This window comes from Lepisma saccharinum, chromosome 6 (assembly GCF_977018435.1).
Source record: "Lepisma saccharinum chromosome 6, izLepSacc3.1, whole genome shotgun sequence".
NCBI classification, from domain to species: domain Eukaryota; kingdom Metazoa; phylum Arthropoda; class Insecta; order Zygentoma; family Lepismatidae; genus Lepisma; species Lepisma saccharinum.
In genome coordinates this window covers 61,707,928-61,729,894 of record NC_139234.1, presented here as the reverse complement: position 1 = coordinate 61,729,894, position 21,967 = coordinate 61,707,928, and the positions used below count along the sequence as shown (strand labels likewise).

The following is a 21,967-nucleotide window of genomic DNA, read 5'->3' as shown; positions in this document are numbered from 1 at the left end:
AAATGCAATTATGTATGAATTTATATACCAGCATTTCAGAATAAACTGACGTAGCTTATATGTTTTCTGCCTGTGCAGGTGGATGGAATGGACGTGCTTGCAGTTCGTGAAGCTGCTAGATTTGCCATCGACTATTGTACGTCTGGAAAGGGTCCATTGGTCATGGAAACACAAACTTACCGTTACCATGGACATTCAATGTCTGATCCAGGAACCAGCTACCGTACCCGTGAAGAGATCCAAGAAGTAAGGCAAACCAGAGATCCAATTACATCCTTCCGTGAACGAATGATTAGTACCGAGCTTGCCACATCTGATGAACTTAAGGTTAGTGAATGTTACATAAATATACTCCAGTAAATCTGTTGCAATTCTTTGAGAAATTACAATCAAAATTTTATCTTACCACTAGAAATTGCATTTGGTTATACGAGGGAGAATAAAATCAGTCTCCCAAGTTGCAATTCATGAGATAATGAGAGGAAAAAACTTCTCTTCATGAAAGGTCACATGTGTACACATACAAGAGTAAGTCGAGTGAACCTAGCTTGTTACAAGATGGTCTGAAAATTTATTTAAAGGGAAAATGTATCTCTCAAGATACATATAATATAGGAACATCTATACGGCCAGCATATTGAGATTTCTCGCAGGAGTGGCAATGGGTCTCACAAGATACGTGTATAGTTTCGTACTGGTGAGTGGTGCCATCTTTTGAGTTTTTGTAGAACATACAAGGAAGTATGAAATACTACTTGCTGCAAGATGGCGTACAACAATAACGCATGCTGCAGCATGCATGTAGGTTTATTTCATTTGTAGTTTCCATATAATATTTTCATGTGTTTTTTTGTTGAATATTTTACAGAAATGCACTGTAAAACATAAGAGATAAAAAATATAGCCGCATCTATTATATTTGGCTAAATTTAGGGAATGAAAATTAAACTTATCTGAGAAGATACATTGCCCATTTTAGCATAATTTGATTTTGGGACCAGATTGTAATGCATATATCTTTCCTTTTTGGAAGTCGGTTGCCATGATCCGCTAAAGATATTTTGATGAAAATTGAGCACATAAAGTATCCACCCATCTCTTGAAGATGTTTCATCACCACCAACTAGAATATGAACCACAAACACCTTTGTTGTGAGACCACTTGCTCACTGCCTCATATCGGATAGGATGATATCTAGATCATGGGGGTGGGGGGGGCGAAAGATAAATACAAAAACTGCCCCAAAGGACAAACACCCTTGGTGGGCACCGGAGCCACTTGAACAGGTGAAAAAAACCCCGGTTCTCCCTCGCAGGGGTTCGAACCCGGGTCTCTTGCATGGTATTTAGATGCTGTACTGACCAGAGGTGGTCATTTTCATTCAACCTCCCTCACCCTCACAACTCAGCCTCACCCTCACAAACACAAACCCTCACCCTCATGACTCACCTATTGCCCTCACCCTCACGACTCACCTATTGCCCTCACCCTCACAGATCAACTTTGCCCTCACACCCTCACCCTCATGACTCACCTCTCACACTCACCCTCACGGATTGACTTTGCCCTCATCCTCATGACTTGCCTTTTGCCCTCACACGCCCTCATCCTCATGGCTAGCCATCACACACCCTCACCCTCACAAGTCTTCGGAAGGAGAGGTCTGCCCTCCGGAGAGTATTGGCAATGTTGGAAGAAATCACTTGTGAGTCTTTCCTTTACCACGTGCATTTCATACATGGAAATGACATGAAATTGAACTTATTCCTGTAAAGGAAGTTAATGAAGAAAGCAATATGTTTTCACAATGAGTAGCATTTTGAACTAAGATTATTTGAGTTATATATTGCATAATTAGATTAATTTACATCAAATATAATTATGATTTTTAATATAAATATTATTTTTAACTAATGTCACAAAAATCGTGCCATATTGTATATTGTAGGTGGGCGACTGACAGACACTTTATAAACACCTTATCAATGGAAGAAGCAACTGCTCCATCTTTATTTCTTGATCATGTTAATATTTGTTTATCACACTATAACATTGATAATATGCAAGCATCTGAGTTGTGGTATCACTTTATCCTCAGCACAAAGATTTTGAACTTGATCTCACTACGTCACAATTACTGGAAGTCTGGAATTCCATAGATAAGAAAAACTTGTCGCGCAGGTGTTCAAAGCCCCTACCCCCACCCCCTTGGTTGCAAGAAGGGCAGTTTGGATTTGAAGAAAGAAATTCACTCATCTTCTTAGAAATCCTGATGGTATTATCACAGCGGGAACAGGAGCATTTAACGTAGCTTGAAGACAGCTTGGAAATGGAAATATGCTCACTGGGTAGAAGCTTGGAAAAGAGAAAATAAATTGGCGAGCCATAAATTTCGTGGTTATGGAGACAGAACAACAAAGTGCAATAGTACTGTGCTACAATTTTGATCAGTCAATTTCTAAAATTATTTTCCATTGATTCATGAATCGTTGATTGTATCGTGTCAAGCATACTCCCTGATATTGTAATGTCCACGCTGTGGTTTTCAAATCCAAGAATTCCACTTCTAGCTGGGGTACAATTTAGAACTTCTCCCATTGTATTTGTAGGTCCAGTACATATTAGCTTATCTGAACATAAAGTTTACGTCTAACAAACTACACCTCTTGATAACGAATATAAAATATTAATTCCTTGTTGCGGAGTAGCACATTACGCTACGACACAAGGGGTCCCGGGTTCGATTCCCAGCTTGGGCATGGATGTTTGTGAGTGACCATTCATTAATTTCATCATATCATCACTCATCTCCATCTTCGAAATTAGCCAAAAGTGGCACAAAAGCAGAGTACAATCAATTAATCAAATCGTATTTTGGTTTCTTCATGTTCCAATTATACTTCTCTAGAATAGCAATGATAAAGATACATGAATAAGAAATAGGTGAGAGAACACAAAGAAAAACCCATATCTAGACACATGAAACTTTTCATTTCATTTTCTCCCCCCAAAAAACTGTTTCACTTATTTTTTTTTCGGAAGGAATCCGTCATAATACAAGGTCAGTGTATCGATTCCTATAACTACATGGTTCCATTCTGCGTTTAAGAGAGTGGACTATAGCAACAAGACTACAAACATCATTTGCTACTGCTGCCTACATCATTCCCAGTGTTCTAATTCGTCTCGGTTTTAAGAGAAAACAACGTTGCAATTATCAAACATTTAGTTTATTTTCTTTTCTGTCAAGGAAATTTGTTGATTCAGGTAACTGAATGGGAATTATTAATTTCTTTATTTCCCATTCTCAATCCTTTCCCTCTGTCTGCACATTCAACATCTATACGTAATTTGAACACTGAAAAATATTTTACGGTATATATTGTACGAGACGTGAGCAGCATCAGGGGATAGCAACAACAAGTAAATCAACTGCCTAGCATTAAAAAAACGAGGAATATAGACAGTGACGGATTAAGGTGGGTGCTATTGAGGCTGCAGCATTAGGCCTATTCCTGAAATAGGCCCAGATGAAAACGGACGAGAATTTTCCGAAAGCTGAACAGTTTTCTTTTGCTATATTAACCTGAAAATAAATCTTAGAATGAAATTTGGAGCCCCAATTTCGGATGCCTAGACACAGCGTTACTTATTATACAGTTACTATACAGCATCAGGCCCAATTTAGTCTTAATCCGGCCCTGAACATAGATAAAAACGTAACTGATACTCTAATTGAGGAAATATTTCATTAAAGAGTTTCTATTTATTTGTCAAGTGCCAAACAAACTATTTTGGCCAATAGAAAAATTAAAGAAATGTGTGATTTTCAGGCACTGCAATGTTTTGTTTCACAATGTCGAAAACATTGGCAGGCTATTTTTATATTTCTATCTTACTACTAGAATATTCATCACATCAGTCAACAATTTCTAATATTTTTTACGCTTGCCAGTTCTTATCCACGACATCTTACAAAACCGAATTTTTCGTACGCTAAGACATAGTGGATAGATATGTTCTTTAAAACTAAACTTGGTACTGTAAGATACAACAGGATCAGTTATTTTTCCTCCTCTTGTTACTTTGATTTCCTTACGTTTGACAGTGAAAGTTTTTACGTTTTATGGATGTGTCACATGTTTGGCCTCTAAACCACTGGAATATTGCTAAGTTCTAATTTTTATTTAAAACTATCGGTTTATGAGAAAATTACATTACTTGAATATTATGGGATAAATGTTGAGAAATATGCATGTATGAAGAGAATACAATAAAATGGGTAGTCATTCCATGGACATAATTGAAGGGAAATTGGAAAGATCAAAGTCTACTTTTTAGTTTTTGAACCGAGCCAGCAAAACAATAGATATTAATGTGTATAATGTCTAACTATTAGAGTACAGATTTAATAGCACTAATAAGTACCCCTCAAATACGCAGACAAATGGCCACAAAAATAACAAAAATAGGCACTTCAAAAGACATCCTAATATCAAAAGACAAATTAATATTTCTTTCCCACATGAGAAATAGATGTAATTTTATGTAATGGCCTTGTTTAAAACTATCAGCTGCTGACGTGATTTCCGGCTACTCCGAAAACGTATCCAGGCAGGGTTTGTTTTTCTACCCATCACTTAAAAATAAAAGGATAAACAGTGCTCGAAGTGAGGGGGCATGGTTTCCCCAAGTTAGCAACATTTTCACAGATCATCCTACCTGCTTCGTAAGTGTTCCTTCATAAATTTCATCATATCATTCCTCATCCGAATCCTCGCGATTAGCCAAAAGTAGAAGAAAAGCGACGCTAAATAACAAAAATCAAATTTTCTGTCAGTGGTTAAACAAACTTTTGCAGAAATCCATTTTTAAATTAATACACATTTGGCAGGCTTGTGCTTTTCCCATTTTTAAACACATGAACATGATATCTCCACTGATAACTGTCTACTTCCTTTCACACACACACACACACACACACACACACAACAAAGCAAATGAGTACTGATTCACTGCTACAAGATTTCAGGTAAAAAAAGAAAGGGTGGTTAGGTGGTAGGCGTTGTTATGTTTACGGTGATGAGTCACCAACAGGTTGTCCAGTTTGCTTACCCCGATTGAGGTTTTCAGTCAGTTCAGTTCAACATCAGTGTAGGCTTACATTCTTCAACATAGGCGAATAACAAAGCTGAAGTAAGCAAAAATTGCAGAATAGGCATTTTAGGCACAATTAAGCAAAATATGCACTAACCTACCAAATAGGCATTTATAGGCACTATAAAAATGCGTTTTTGGACTAGAAACACCTTTAAACGGTACTTAAAGCATTAAAGCCTATGTTTTACTACGAAGGAATGAAAGAGGCAAATACGCAAAAATCAGCAAGCTATTGATAATATGTAAACATCTAAGTTTTGGGATTACTTCATCCTCTGCACAAAGATGATGAACTTGATCTCACTACATCACAATTACTGGTATTCCATAGGTAAGGAAGACTTGCCCAGCAGGTGTTCAAAGCCCCTACCCCCCCCCCCTGCCCCATCCTGTGTTGTAAGAGGGACAGTTTCGATATGCAGAAAGACATTCATTCTTGGAAACCCTGATGGTAAGCTCACAGTAGGAACAGGCGCATTTAGCGTAGCTTCATAAATAAAGACAGCGTGGAAATGGAAATATGTGTACTGGGTGGAAGTTTTTGAAAAGAGAAAATGAATGGGACAGAACAACAATCAAAGTACAAGTACAATAGTTTACTGTGTTATAAATTTAAATATGTCAGTCAATTTCTACAATTATTTTCATGGATAAATGTATCGTGGGGTTCCCTTTGGCAACTCCCCGATATTGTAGTGCCCATGCTGTCGCTTTTAAATCCAAGCATCTCTGGATTCCACTTCTAGCAGACACACAATTTGCTTACCCCACTAACATACGCAGAGGGAATAAGGGGCCCCTTCTTGAAATTTTTTGGCAATAAAAAATTCTAAAAAGGTTGAGAAAATTTCCCTTTAAATCAACCTCCAATAACCATTTTCTTTTCTTTGAGTTACTTCTAAAACGAAAGTTTAAAATAATGATTGGAGGTCCTATGTCATGAAAAAGGAAATACTTACAAAAACGAGGTATCACCGAAATTGATTTATGGTGATGTATTCTATGATCCGAGCAAATTTAATCTCACTCTGATCACTAAAGGTTGGATTCACGACACTGAACCGACGTATACATTCAGGTGTAATTGGTACAATTTTGATTGAAATCTCATAATCTTTGAGTGAGGTAGAAATGTGTTTTGGATTTTATTTCTAGATGCGAAATCTTTTACTGATGCACACATGATTTCGTGTGCATCAGATCACCTGACATCTCACCATAAAACACACATTCACAATTATCTAATTGCCATGTATGTGCATTTAATAGGACTAATTGCGAAAATAAATGTAAGTCTTCAAACCAGCTATTCATATTGTCCACCGAAAATTCAAAAAATTATTTTCGAAAGTATGGATTTCCTGAACAACTACCGTCCTGCTACGGCGAATCAATAGTTTTTAACGTTTCAAGCAAGAGTAACAATGTGAATTTCTTGTTGTGCTCTGAGAACTGAAGGATTTAGGTTTTATGTACACAATGATAGTACTTTCAGTGCTTCTACAGTGTCATAATGGATACCAAATTCCATTATAAATAACTACTGTCTCAAATAATTCACCAATCTTTCAAATTTGCACCTCTCATGAGTGGATCGGGGAACACATTTACTTAGTTTTTTTAAGAAATAACAAATCGCTACAAAACTCAACAAGCTCTCAAACAGGATTAAACGACGAAGCGACCCAACATTCCTAAAAAAACACAGCCAGTTTTTACTATTCAATAGAAAAGTATTTGTGAAACACCAGAAGTCTTAGAAATATCGAATATATGGCATCTAAATGAGACATAGCTAGGGGCGAAAACTTTTCAAAAAGATTGAGTGGCCTCAAGCACTTGAATTACTCTGTATAAATTCACAAATATCATATAAATCCTTCCTTCCAAGTATTATGATTTTAATGCCCACTAACAATGTAACGTAACTTTTCTGATATCTATTATTTACTGATTTCAATAATCACTCCACCACGAATCACGGCAACAAATATAATAATAGTAATAATAGCACGACAAATTATTGTGTGGACTAGGGACCCGCTGGCCCATATACTGTACACAGCCAGCATAAATTACGAATAATTTTTTGTTTGTAACTTTGGGGATGTAAACTGAATTAAACTGTACTGGAACACACTGAGTATGATATATTTAATAATATAATTTACATATCCAGTGAATTGGAAATAAAGATCCCTGGATAAGATGTGTCATGGATAACGAGGTTTGATGGTTGAAGATACAGAGAGATGGATCCCTCCTATCCTCCCTTCAAATCGCACCCTGCATTAAAATTAGAGGCGCAACCACGAATTTATGTATGGGGGGGGGGCAAGTACCAGGATAATCGTATCAGTAATAATAATAATAATGCATTGCTATTAATATTATTACTAGTAGTAGTAGCAGCAGCAGTATCAAAGACATTATTATAAAGACATTATCATTCTCGTAAATTACGCAAAGAGGGGGTAGGATTCGGTGCAAAAGCATTTGTGTTGGAACAAACTATTTCAAATATATTTTCCAATACATTCATTTTCACATTAGCTAATAATGAAAAACAAGCACACAAACTGTATTTTTGAATGGCAGAAAATGCATTCCGATTATAATTGTTTTTGTACACATAGCTGCTGGATTGTGTGACAATGCTTCTTTTAAGGAGCAACACCTGACTATTTGGCTTATGTGACTTTGTAATTAGCATGGGTACATGTTGCGAATTGTTTGGTGTTTACTTGGATCAAAATTTCCCAGTGGAGGCACATTGTGGTTCCGATCCTACTTTAAACAAGAGATGGTCATTTTCGTTCAACCTCCCTCACCCTCACGTCTTGCCTTTCACCCTCACGGATTATCCTCACCCTCACACACCTTCACAACTTGCCTTTCACCCTCACGACTCGACTTACACCCTCACCATCACAGATTGACTTCGCCCTTGCCCTCACCCTCGTCTTTTGCCCTCATGACTCAACTTTGACCTCACCCTCACGACTTGACTCTTGCCCTCACCTTCACATGTCCTCACCCTCATGACTCACCTTTCAACCTCACCCTCACACCTCATCTTTCTGCCTCACCCTCACCCTCATGACTCACCTTTCAATCTCACCCTCATGACTAGCCTTTCACCCTCACCTTCACAGATCGACCTCACCCTCACAAGTCTTCGGAGGGTGAGGTCTGTCCTCATGAGGGTCGCCCTCCGGAGGGTGACCACCTCTGGTACTGACTGAGAATAAAATAATTTTCAAATTTTCTTTTTGTGAATAAATAAAAACAAATATGTGTTCTAATTTTACATCCTAAAAGATACATTGCGCTATGTAGTCAAACTTTTCCACAAAGGAACTTTGTATCTCTCAGGATACAACAAAATTGGCAACGTTGCAATAGGAATTTACAAATTTTATATAACTTGGTCATATTTGAGTTTCAAGTAGTCTGATTATAACATGTCATATTTTTTCGGCAATTGGAACATATCTTGCTCCTTTAAGGGTTAAAATCCATAGAAAAGCATTTTTTTTTTGGTAAAATAGTGTTAACCCATTATGCAGTAATTTATTTTTAAAAGGTTTGGAAGTGCTAAAAATAAGACAAATTAAGATTAAAAAAATTATACAAAACTTCTCAATGCATTTTTCAAAGAGCAAACAGAGCTCAATATTTTTGCTCAAGCTTTGGATGTATACATTCCTTTAAAAAATATATATATATATATATAGCTCTGATAGTATGGTCCTTCCCTGCTACAAAAATTCTAAACTTATTTTTGTTGAAAAGTGAATATCAGTTTGGCCCTAAATTTCAGCCAATTCAATCAGTGTTTGTGTAAAAGCGTATAGGACATAAAAGTGTAGCTTGAAATGTACTGAAAACAATGTTTTTAACCCCAAAGTTTCTATCATTTTTTTTACCTGAGTTATCAAATTTATCGCAACTGTCTGCAAAGGCCAAAAATGCCGGAAGTTTTGAAACAAAAATGGCTGTAATTTTTTAAATGAAGTCATGTAAAAAAATAAATAATGCCTGATTTGAACTACCCTTGCATAGGGGTTACAACGAAAAATGATTTTTTTAAAAAAAATGTCAGGCACCTAATTATTATTTTTTACCATCCACGAAATGATCCACTATTTTGTTGAATAAAAACTATATTATAAAGAATCTCTCAATGAAACATAAATGACACAAAGGTTACACTTTGGAAAAACGTACTACTGAATTACATGCTCAATATGGCCACCGTTTTGACTTTTAACCTCAGTCAAGCGAACACTAATATTTCCAATTACCCTACGGCACATGGGTTCCGTAATTTCACTGCAAGCCTGAACAATATGTCTTCGCAGTTCCATTAAATCTTGAGGGTTTTTTTTTCCGAAAATCTTGTCCTTAAAAAAAACAAAAGAAAATAATCACAGGGGTTGAGATCTGGGCTATATGCGGGCCAGGATTGTCCACCAGTGAAACGATCAGGAAATCTGTTTGAAATTACACAAAGATTGAAAATGTCGTGCAAAAAATCCAGCACAATATTTGCTGTGTGTGGTCTTGCACAGTCTTGCATAAACCACTGCGTATTGAACAGTAAAGCTGTGGAATAAAACTATTGCGGAGCATGGTCAAATAACGTTCACTGTTTACTGTCTCCTCAAAGAAAAAGGGTCCGATCAGACCATGACTGGAGATACCGGCCCAGACCGAAACCTTCGGTGCATGGCTAACTTTTTCATGAAGCACTCGTGGATTTTTAGCTGCCCAAAAGCGCACATTTTGTTTGTTAACCACACCATCCAAATGGAAGTGCGCCTCGTCAGAAAACCACACGTTGTACAGTGTTGCATTGTTACCCTCGGCCCAATTAGCGAAGGTCAATCTCTTCTGTTTCTGTTCATTTATGAGTTTTTGCACCACGGTAATCTTGTACGGATACATGTGGAGATCACTTTTAAGAATACTTTGAACAGAACGTCTTGATATCCCAAGTTGTGTTGCTGCTTTTCTGGTCGATTTGCCAGGACTTCTCTGCACAGCGACGCGGACGGCTTCAATATTCTCAGGCGAACGCACAGGTTTACGACGATCACGCTTTGATTCCAGTACTGTTCCTTCCACTAGAATCTTTCCATGCAGTTTGTGTATGTGTATCGTTTTACTCGAGGGGGGCCCACCGAGTTTGGAAATGTGCACGAAAGCGCCTCTGAGTCCCCACAATGCTCTTTGTTTCGGCGAGAAATAGCACAGTTGCTGATCGCTGTTCCGTCGTAAGTCTTCCTTTGTCCGCCATGTTGTATACTCTAGCCCCCTGGGGACAGGTGGATGCACTACGCTTCAGTTTTCATCACACAATATTTCCAATGACTACTGCAACTGCTGTTGGCACACATGATGTCATTCCTCATCTCAGATCTCAAAAAAACAAAAAACAAATGGTGGATCATATCGTGCGCCACCCTGTAGATTGTCCTATAAGGGTTTTGCAACATTGGGTGGCAGATTAATAGCCCCTCTGTCTTGGAGTGCAAGTATTCAAGAATCTGCCGAACCACTGCTTTTTGGGGAGAAAAGGTGATTGGCTTACTGACAGGAAAAGAAACAAGGGCCGCATGGTACAATATACCATACATTACTTCAAACTTACATATGTACTAAATTTATAACTATGTGCGCCATATGGATTTGAATTTTATTTCATGTATTTTCATTCAAAATATATGCATGAAATTGAAAATAATCATACATAAAAATTCTATCAATTTCAGAAAATTGATCAAGAAATTCGACAAGTAGTGGATGACAATGTGAAGAAAGCAAAAGCTGACAAGGAGATTCCTATGGAAGAACTAGGTGCTGACATCTATGCAGAACCACTGGAAACACTTATTCGAGGAACTACACCATGGGATTTTGTAGAACATAAGCGTTTAGGAGCAGCTGTGAATTTAAAATAATTAATGTTTGTGACTAAAACTTCAGAACACATTAAGTGATGATGCAGTAACAGTGGGATCTCTGTAAATTTCTTGCACTCAAAAATGCAACACTTCGTGTTATATACATCATTGTCCAGGAACATGATCACAGAAGCAGATGTAGAATTGTAAATTATATATTGTATTTAAAAAAATAAGCATGAAAGCAATAATTTTGTTGCTGTGATTCGCAGTTTGCTTTTGTTTGTTAATTTGGATACACATAAATAAAACTTGTGTACTTGTGATCTCTGCGTAAGTTGAGAAGTTTTTTTTCGTTTTCCATACAAACATAAAATGTAAGAAAGAGATGACTGTATTGTGTTGTAAGAGTGAATTGTAAATAGACTGAATAGATATTATCAACTGTGTTTTTAATAATAGTTTTCACCTTCTCATTTGTGTTTAGTTCTTTTGAAGTGATGTCTGTATTCATGTGATGGATTTCAGTTGTCCTTGCAAGTAAACTTTATAATTAACGTGTTAGGACATAGCATGCTGTGACGATATGTGTCCTGGGTTCAGACCTTGTATAGGGCATGGACAATTAGTTTCTTTCTTTGTCTATTTCATAATTCATCTTCATCATTGCATAGCCCATGAGTTTTGCGAGTAGTGGCATCAAATTGAACGGGGTAGAGCCTAAGTTGATTTCAAGAATAGAAAGTACAATGATACAAACAAAATGCAATCATACTTTAAAGAGGTTCCAGAATATTATAACAGATATATATGTTTGTTTCTTTTTCAATTTTGGTATCCACATATCAGATATTGGTCGCAGAGTGAGTCGCTCCCGCAGTGGTTCAGTGCTCCGAACGGCACGCTCAGTACTGAAGGCTCAGCGATCGGGCACCATTGTTTTGATTGCCTGGGAAGTACGCTTGCTGCAGTGAACCCGTTCAGTAGACATGGTGGAGCAGACGACGTGGAATCCACGATATGCTACAAATTTGAGAATATAGTTTACACAGTCACAACTAGTGCAGAAATTCATAGTCGTCTACAAGCAAATAAGTGTCCCTATATTTATATATATTATTTAATTAAAATTAAAAAGTTATTCGCAAGCTTTTCCGTATCTAAGTAGCCGCAACTTGAAACTAATGTTTATATGCGAGAGGCATAGCACGGTCAGTATGTACACATCTCAAGGGTTTCGGTAGCCCCTTCCCAGGAATTCTTTGAGTGTGGGTGTGTGTATATATTGAGGGAGGCTATAGTTTAAATGTTTTCATTAAGTGTTAGATTTTAATTCTATTAATAATGGTCAATCTAATTTCATACTTATATTAGTCTTACATTCGTGTTTTATCTTTATTTTGTTTATATTGCTATACCCAGGATTTTTTAGAGGAGGAGGAGGTAGATCCGAAAATATTTAACAAAGAGAAGATCAGAAATCCTGTGAAGGTCATTGAATTGGGTTATTTTTTTTTTTATTTGCTTTTCTTCCAAGTTTGTCTAATCGCGACGATATTAAATTGATGTGAAGGAACACACAGAACACCTATGCCAAAGCTGGGAATTGAACCCAGAACCCCTTTTCGTTGTAGTGCGCTGTGCTAACCACTTATACCAGGACCCCTGAACAAACACGATAATTCTATGTTTAGAAAAATGTATGATTGTAAATTAAATGATACATGTTAGCAATGATTATCGGGGGTGGCAAGGTTGATTTCTTGCGCCCTCTACTTTCCACCCTCTCCCAACTTTCTACCCTCCACTTTACTCCAAGTTATGATTTTATTTTGAAATAATATGTCTTTAGGCGTGTGTTACATGATTTTTCAATGTTATTTTCGTAATTTTTTTTATACGTTATAATAATAATAGTAAAAACCTGTGGCTCGACAGCCTTTGAAGGGCCTTGGCCTATCTCCCGACTGCCAGTCTCCTCCCACAATCCTACCTAGAGGTGTGGAGATCTTCAACCAGTAATGGGGTGACGTGGTGTCATCACGTCAAACCCCCAGTCGTTATAGGAGATTTATATGACCAGGTTACGCTACTCATTCCTAGCTTCCCAATTTCCTTACAGTGGTGGATTACCACCAGTCCCATTCACAGGCCAAAAACCCAGAGACTGAACCCATGTCGTCCCGCAGTCTTAGGCGGATTGTTGAAAATTTTAACATTTAAATATTTCATAGTTCGAGGACCCTGGGTACGGGCCTGGGTCTCGGGCAGTGCTTAAAGTTGTTTCATTTAATAGCACTAATGCCACAACTGAATGCACACGACTACTACTACTAATAATAATAAATTAATATTAAAATAACAATTGTTTGATTTCATTCAATTTACTTCGCTTTATAAATCAATTCGACCAATTATTGTTATTATTATTGCATCCAAAGTAAATATATAAACACAAGATGTGATACGTCTGTTGCTCTCGTCATCTTCAGTTTCGTTCACAATACCATTACAGTTGTGTTTCTTCGTAATAAAACTGAATTATCGCAGAATGTTCCTTTAAATTTTAATCTGCTATTCTAACAAAAAGGTAAAAAGGTAAAGTGCTCCCCTGTGCTTAGCACCATGCCATGAAGGCGTATGGGGATGTGGGGGTAACGCCCCACACTTTCTTGATCCGGTCGTGAGTGGGGTGATGTGATCAGCATCATACCCCTGACTGCCTTTACCCCCCAGGTACCCATGTCATTCGACGCTGGGTGTGCGCCGGGGTCGCTTTCTACGTTAGAAAAGTTCCCAGATTTGAACCTGCCGGGGATCGAACCCGGGACCTTGAGCATGGTAGTCAGATGCGTTACCGACTGAGCCACCGCTGCCACCTAACAAATTAAAATTATCGGACACTGGTATATTACACAAGGGGATAAATTATAAGGCCGCAGATGAACCAACTACAGAAAAAAGAGGCATTTCATAGCGCATAACTGACAGCAACAGGAAATAATTCTCCTTCTAGAAGCTTATATTCCGCTTCTGGGAAATCCATCGCTTTCGCTTCTGAAGCTTTGCGTTTAACATCTACCAACAGAAAAATGCGATAAACGAAACCTGTCTTGTCACCATGAAATGTCTGGAACCTACTGACTGCCCGCCGACGGGAGATAAATTTAGTACAAGAACTTTCCCTTTTCATCTCTTGTTTACAAGAATAAATGTAACAAGAAATTATATAAATAAAATGGACTTCCAATGTTTTGGCAGGAACTGAGATCCGGTACCAAATTGATTTGCCAGAAAGCAGTTTTGGTGCTTCCACCTCACTTTAAGCACTGGTACCATTATGCGATAGAGGCGGATCCTACTTTAAAACTAAGTCCAGTACCGATTAGCTTATCTGTGCATAAAGTGGGCTTAAAACATCTCTAAAACCTGTTTAAAAAAACAAACTAAAAGGGTCCTAAATATATGGTCATCCGTTGCAAACTTTTGACAACAGCACAGGCAAGCTTGCTGTCCAGGATGGCAGCAATGTTGCTCATTTGTCTGCAGCAGATGGAAATCGGCCGTGGAATGCGATCACTGAGCTGAAGCGTTTGAAGAAATTCCACTTTTCCGGTGATCGCTTGCAAGTGAGCAGCTCTGCATCGGCCCAGTCCTCCGAACGCAGCCAATGTGACATGAACCAAGGGAAAAATTAATTTCATAGATGTTGCAAAAAAAAAAAAAAAAAAAAAAAACTTCCAATAACAGGAAATTGAAAATTCACTTTTGTCCACAAAGTTTTCTCTTCCCTCCACCAACATTGTAGTGAGGAACTTATACTATAGGCCTCTTTCATAAAATAGGATTCTAGCCTCTTAAGACATTTGTGCCAAATTGAAATGTCTTGTAATAGTGTTACAAGTCACAAAAATTTAATATCAAAATGTATCCAAAATTGCTCCCTTGACCTTCTGTAATCCCTTGCAAAATTTGTCATTATTTCCGGTTGTTTTTAGCTTGCAGAGGTCTGTCATTGTGAAGTAAAGTAGTCTTGTTTCCTTACTGTGAAGTAGAATACCCCGAAAGCTTCGTGCAAGTGAATGCAGCACCCAACACGACATTCTACAACAGCAACTATAAATGCTTCCCTGGTGGCATAGTGCTAATGTAATCGCTTTGTAATCAAGAGGTCCTGGGCTTGAAACCTGGTGAAGGCATATGGCACAGTAGTTCCGACCCCACTTTAAACTGCGGGTCCAGTCCGGATTAGCCTTTCTGTGCATAAAGTGGACTTAACACATCATCATAATAATAACAGCACCTATAATTTTCCGTTGTTAGGTTTGGAGCTGATAGCAATTTCTGACGTGTTCTTTCACTTGTAGTATGCATACAAACAAATTTTACTCGTCGTAGTGCATAGTGTTGTGTTCTATCATTTGTGCCAACACATCTTAAATGTCTCCGATTAATCTAGAGATGTAGGGGATATTCATAGGTTTATTTTATTTAATTCACAAAATTATTTTGCATTCCTAATTTACATAAGTATATTACAGAAAAAGGAAATGCTTCTGTTTGCAAATATTAATATTTCACTAAAGATATGTAATAATTTTCATCTTAGTTTGTCACTCTTGAGGTTTTACACCAGGCACAACTTCAAATTCTTTGTATTTTGGAAATTCACCATCGTGGTTTGACTTGAGCGTTTCTTTACAAGATTCATGATCACTTTCCTTAAGTGCTTTTGCTTTACACTTTTTGAGCTTAATGACTGCAATATTTTTGTCAATTTCATGCTTTTGGGGTGGAAATTTCCTTCGTCCTCTCAACCAAGACTCCCATTCAACTGGAATTGCGTGATCATTGCCATAGGAATTTTCATTTACAGGTTCAAACCATCTTGAAGGCCTTCTTTTATCACTTTTTAGATCTGGAGGAGTTTCAAAATATTTGTTGCCGTGATAATCTGCTCCAATTAATTCTTTCTTTGCCCGTTTTGGGGTTAGCGATTTAATAAAATTTTTCCATACCACTGCAAATATAGATCTGGCCATACTCATTGACCCAATATTTTATACATACAATTTAGACACAACAAACACGATTATTGGTGGCCATCCGATTGCGATCTTTCATATGGTATGAACAGTTAATTCGGATGTAAAACATTTACAGAAATGTTTTATAGTGGCTCACATCACACACATTTGTTTCACACTTTCATACTTCTTTCTACAGCATTCTAGCTGAAAGTATGCGTCTGTTCATATATTTATACAGCATAGTTGCGCAGGTGCTGTCACTCAGTTTTCAGAAATTATTTCTTATCTAAAGTTTTTGAATTATCTCACTGTAAAAATTACATTGTCGCTTCGGTAGGTGTTTCCCTCATACGATAATAGTACCGTCGCTTCCAAACACCGTGTTCATTCCGTGAGCTTCAACCCAAGAACTGGCGTACGCAGAGGGGGTGCATTACCACGAAATTTTGAGACAATCAAACGAAAGTAGTAAAGAATTCCGCTAGTACCACATGGTACCACGAACTGAAACAAAAATGTCAACAAACTAAAGAAACCTTCTTCCGTCCTCAGTACAATTACATTCCGAAGACACACAAAATAGATAACAAAAACAATGTTTGTTCACTTTCCTTCGCTGCCTAGTGCCATAGAATAGTGCCTACAGTGAAAATGTTATTTAATTTATACAGCATAATAATATGCAATGACACAGTTTACGTTACAGGAGGTGAGGGCATATTATAAATTTTGCATTTTTGTGAAGAAGCAAGTTTTCATTTACAACCACCGGGCACGAAATGTTTTATGTATAACAAAGGGATTGTTTTTCATCGAGTGGGAATTTTTCATTTCCTGAGGGACTTTCAAAAAATGAAGATGACGATTACGTGTTGCCATAATAAGTTAAAGGAAACAGAAAATATCAACAATTCGTAGTGAAATTCCCAAGAACTGTAGTATAAGATTTTGAATGAATTAAAAGGTTAGTTTCGTGTGTACTCGAAAGCGGTAATTAAAAGTAGCAATATCTAGTGCAATTGCAGGAACCTATATACAAATGTCAGTGCTGCAATGAAACAAAAGACGATCAAGTTTTCGTACAAACGAGTTGTGTGTTTCTTACCTTACCAAGGGTTGTGTAGTACGCAAGAAATGATAATGTGTTATCTATGCTGTTATCGGTAAGAAAATTGTAAAATACAAGTTGGCAGCAAGGTGTGTATTGTCGCTAAAGCTTCATCAGACGTGTATGTGCTATTGCCAATTTTCTATTCCAGCTTAGTATATCTTTCTGCTAAAGTTAGTAGCGATACAAGGCTAGATTTCCCCATAGGATTTCCCTCAAAAGAGAAGGAAATGTAGGATGTAAGTGCACAGATAGAAGAGAAATTAAATTATACAGTTGCTCACAAAGGTAAGTGAAGGCAAAGGCAAATTGACTATTAACTTCATACGTTTTATTTACATAGTGTGATTTTGTCCCAGAAGTCTACAGACGTTACCCTCTACTTTGTCAATTTTTCTTTAATTTTACATTGTGTAAAGATAGTTTAATCCTTTGGAGCGAATGCAGAATATAGAGAATGTCTCCAATTTCGTTAATATTTGGTATACTAACAAAATTTGGCCTTCTAATCACGAATCTGTTGTTAAAATTCGGGGGTCACGTCTGGAAATCGCGAAGTTGTAAGTTGAGAATTTTTAAAAAAAAGCTGAATCGCATTGTTTTACGAACAAAATTTTAACTTAGCTTGCCTAACCTAACCTTACCGGAAATGGTTCGTGGGGCTATCTATGCATGGTTCGTGCGGCTACCCGTTCATAATGTACCGATCAGAAGGCCAAAATTAGTTAATCTAATAAGTGTTAACGAAAATCAAGATAATTTCTTACCCTAATCTTACCTGAAATAGTTTTGTGGGGATATCAGTTAAATCTTTGGTAACAGATATTGTGAAAACATATTTCTTCAAATTTACAGGAGAATGACGGGAAAGTATTTACGGAATTGAGTTCCTGTGGACTTTTGGAAGCTGGGAATAGTGTTTTTTCCATTCGTTCAACTTATTCGGCCAGTAAATAATGTCATTTTTAGCATTAATGTATCTCTGTTGCACAGTAGCTCGTGTCACCATTACCGTCGACTATGTGAATCAAATGTTCGGTGCGTTCAAATATGTAACCCGCTGTCAGTGTAGCAACCACTCGGTAGTTTTACCAGATGACGTGTGAGCAAGTTGTTTTTTTTCCAATTTAATTTTCTGTTTGCCTAACCTAACCTTCCGTGAATAGTTTGTGGATCAATTTTCGCTTAAAAACCTTTTATGAATAGTTTGTGCGGCATTTTTCGGTTCTTAAGTTTTGAAACACTGCATATCAACTGACAATAGACAACGTGAGTCAAGATTTGCCCACCATATTGTGTGTAACAAAAGCGAATTAGCAATGACCAATAAATACTTGTAATGTGAAAAATTATGCTTTTTTCAGTGAAAAAAACATATTAATCCCAAGTTGAAAAATGTTCCGCTATGCATATAAGGTAAGTACAAATGTAAGTAATTCGGAAATAAACGAGTTAAATGTGTTTTCACTATATCTAACTGGTACAACTAATGCTCTGCAAGTAACGGAGGAACAGTGTGGCAGTGCTGTAGACAGCGCAACCAATGCCGAACATCACTTGTTCATATCATGAAACATGATTGTTATGTGTATGTATGGAGAACGATAGCGGTAATGAAAAACATAATTTTCCAACATATATACCCGTAAGTGTACAATTTTTACGGATGACCCCCACATCTGAACTCTAGATACGTTACCAGGACTGTATGTTTAGTGAGTATGAGAAGTATGAAAGGAATTGTAGAACTGAAAACAATATTGATTTTAATATGGCAGAAAAAAATTCATGGAGCGCCATGGCATTCTTTTTTACATTTTTCTTCATTTATATTGTTCGGCGCCCAGGGGCAACTCCCGCCGCCCCCTAGCTACGGCTCTCAACTTGACAAAACTGTAAGAATAGGAGAATTTTACGAAATGTATTTTTATTTGTATAAAATTTTATATCGAAGGGTGCAATTTCCCTTTGTGCTACCCCGCAGGTCCTCTTGGCCATCTGGAAGAAATAATGTATGGAAGACGTGAAAACTAATCCCATCTTGAGTATTGTAACAGTCAGCTGGGGTTTGAAGGCCCCCATGTCAACCGTTAGGGTAACGTAGCTCAGACATAGGGGGTTTTGCTGTAAGAGAACATATTAGGTACTAAGGTCAAGCCGTAATTCTAAAGTGGTGATACCTGTAAGGTGTAGACACAATGAAACACCTTATAAATAATAACAGTGGTTTTTAAATATAAAAGAGCATAGTTGATATGATGGAGGAAACTCAACCTAAGAGTTAAAGGCAAGGAATCACTTGGAAGAAAGGGATAAGAGATTAGCGATACTTAAAAGTTGTAGAGCAGTTCCATCTTCCATCAGCGTGTAGACAGCCTAGACACGACGGGGTGGTTAGCCATCTAGGTGTGGAGTATGGACTGGCAGTGCCTCCGGCTGCACCTTAGATCTATCACTCGACTTCCACCCACCTAGTCTTGCGACTAGGGTATTTATACGTCGGGTGTGGTCTTGGCAACCTTGTTCAGGGCTACTGTCCTCATCTTGCACCAGCCTGGGGTATTTTTACTCGTCTAGGCTAAGGTCAGCCTCAGGAAGTCTGGAAGGCCAAGGTTGGATGATCGTATCAGGTGACCTTGGCATTGAGTGATCAGGGCTGCAGGGAGTAACAGCTCAGCTCACAGCCACAGGGAGTCACATCGCTCATGATAACAGCTGCAACAACCTTCGGTAGAGACCACAGCTTACTGTCCTTACTGACCTTACTTCTGGCAAGGCTATAGAATGCACGTGGACAGTGGTGACTTTCGATGATGGAATCCACAATGCTTCCTTTTGTGAACCGCACCCATCTAAGGTAACTAAGTTCACTGGATCTATGTACATGCAAAATGTGCATGAATAACTCCCCACCTTATCTTAGATGGCCTCCATCTAAGCAGATGTTGAAAAACAACCTTCCGAAGAGTAGGTTCATAGTGCTCTAGAGATGTATCATAACTATATCATCCAATATTGAAGACCTGGACTTTATTAGAGTTACATCCCATTGATTTATTGATTGATTTAGTATATTTTACTTCGCATTTTGTGCCTCTTGGCTAATTTGCGAAGATGGGGATGAGTGATGAAATTGATGAATGGACATTCACAAACAACCAAGCCCGAGGGGGATTCGAACCCGGGACCCTTGGCATCGCAGCACGATGTGCTAATCACTCGGCCACAGAGTCCGGCAGTTACATCCCATGTATAGCGTTGAAGATCACATGATGATAACTGTATCGTAACGTTGTAGCATCTCGAAGGCAGGTGGGGTGTAAGGGGTGACCTTCCACGTAGTACACCCAAATGTCAACCTCACTTCCACGTTAGTACACCCTGGACTGAAGACTAACGAGGCTCTGGCGACTGGCCCTATGGCCAGTATAATTTTGTTTGTATTGTCCTGTTCTTTTGTCCTTATGTGTGCTGAGTGCCCCTTTGCAGCCTCAACTTTTAACGAAAGTCAGAACATTTTAATATTTTATGATTTTAATTCTGCAACGTTCGAGTTGTGATTTGTTACGATAAGGGGCTGGACCCCATATAATGTAACGGGTGCAAAATAGTCTTAGTGCTGACGCACCCAAAATTTTAAATTCAAATTCAAATTCGAAGGCAGGTATAGGGAAACGAGGGTACTAACCTATCATCAACTTAAGGAATTGGAATGAAGGTGAATTTTGCGAGTGTTAGTGGGTAACCCTAAGATAAGCTGAAGAGAAATCTCCACATATAGAGATAGTTTGTACATAATTGATGAAGATGTTTACAATAATTTGTTGTAGATTTTCGCTTAATTGTTCACTTCGACAGTTCGTGGTTTAGTATTCACAATTCAGAGTTTCGTTGAGTTATTTGATGGAATTTAACAAGTCTTTTTAAGAGAGAGGAGTCTTAGGATCACAGCAGAAAACATCAGGCGACGAACACAGATGGATACACTGGGACACATGGACAGACATGGATACACATGACAACATTTTTCTGTAAACAGAAGAAATCTACAGTATAATGCTGTTTCACACTAGAAGGATATCTGAAAAAGATTATTAATGTACTCAAGTGTATTGAGTTTCAATGACTTATCAACTTGAGACTTTGTCACTGTAGTACATTTGTTCGTGAGTGTACTGGATTAAAATAGACTAACTTTCTTGTTGATATTTGTTTGGTACTGAAGGCTGCACAATAAGTCCTAAGATACAGATTGCCATAATTGCTTAAGTACACAATTGATTATTTCAATTCAACCGTCTCTTCTTAAAGTTCAGCACAACAAATTGAAGTTCATGTTTCCATTACTGATGAAAAGTATAGTATAAAAGTTGTGAAAAATTTTCCTTAATTTAGACACTCGATAGCTCATTTATTTTTGCATTATAGTATCTTTCCTCAAATTTCAGTACAACTCTCAAACAGGAATTTGAATTAGTATTTATTTGTTTACTACTCAAAATAAAATATTCAAGTTAGAAATATGTCTCCCAGGTTTCATGTCTTCCTGAGCAAATGAAAAATAAGAAAAATTTGTCCTACCACCTTTACTCCGGAAATAAGAGAAGAGTCTGGTGATAAGTACATACCAAAGAGTAGACAAGGGTAAAAGACACTCAGTACTCATGCACCAAGTACAAGAATAGGAAATCTATAACATAAAACAAGCATTAATTCACAGAAATAAGATTTCACAATATTAATCATACATCTAAATCCT

General features: G+C 37.6%; 2 protein-coding genes across 9 annotated transcripts in view; both read left to right on the top strand.

Annotated features, from left to right (window-relative positions):
- Window positions 1–11,510, top strand: part of LOC145988816 (pyruvate dehydrogenase E1 component subunit alpha, mitochondrial-like) — a 33,667-nt gene extending 22,157 nt beyond the window's left edge. For both annotated transcript variants that reach the window (XM_083124022.1, XM_083124023.1), the window contains 2 exons: window positions 79–327; window positions 10,939–11,510. In XM_083124022.1, the coding sequence (XP_082980148.1) occupies window positions 79–327; window positions 10,939–11,127 (438 nt within the window). In that variant the 3' untranslated portion in view covers window positions 11,128–11,510. The remainder of the gene's footprint in view (window positions 1–78; window positions 328–10,938) is intronic.
- Window positions 11,511–16,853: 5,343 nt separating this feature from the next.
- LOC145988814 (protein DOP1 homolog) overlaps window positions 16,854–21,967 on the top strand; it is a 135,237-nt gene continuing 130,123 nt past the window's right edge. For 3 of the 7 annotated variants that reach the window (XM_083124017.1, XM_083124016.1, XM_083124019.1), the window contains exon 1: window positions 17,145–17,496. The gene's annotated coding sequence lies outside the window, so the exon portion shown is untranslated. Of the gene's footprint in view, window positions 17,065–17,144; window positions 17,497–21,967 lie in introns of those variants that run through there. The other 4 variants (XM_083124012.1, XM_083124015.1, XM_083124013.1 and 1 more) reach the window with 4 other exon arrangements.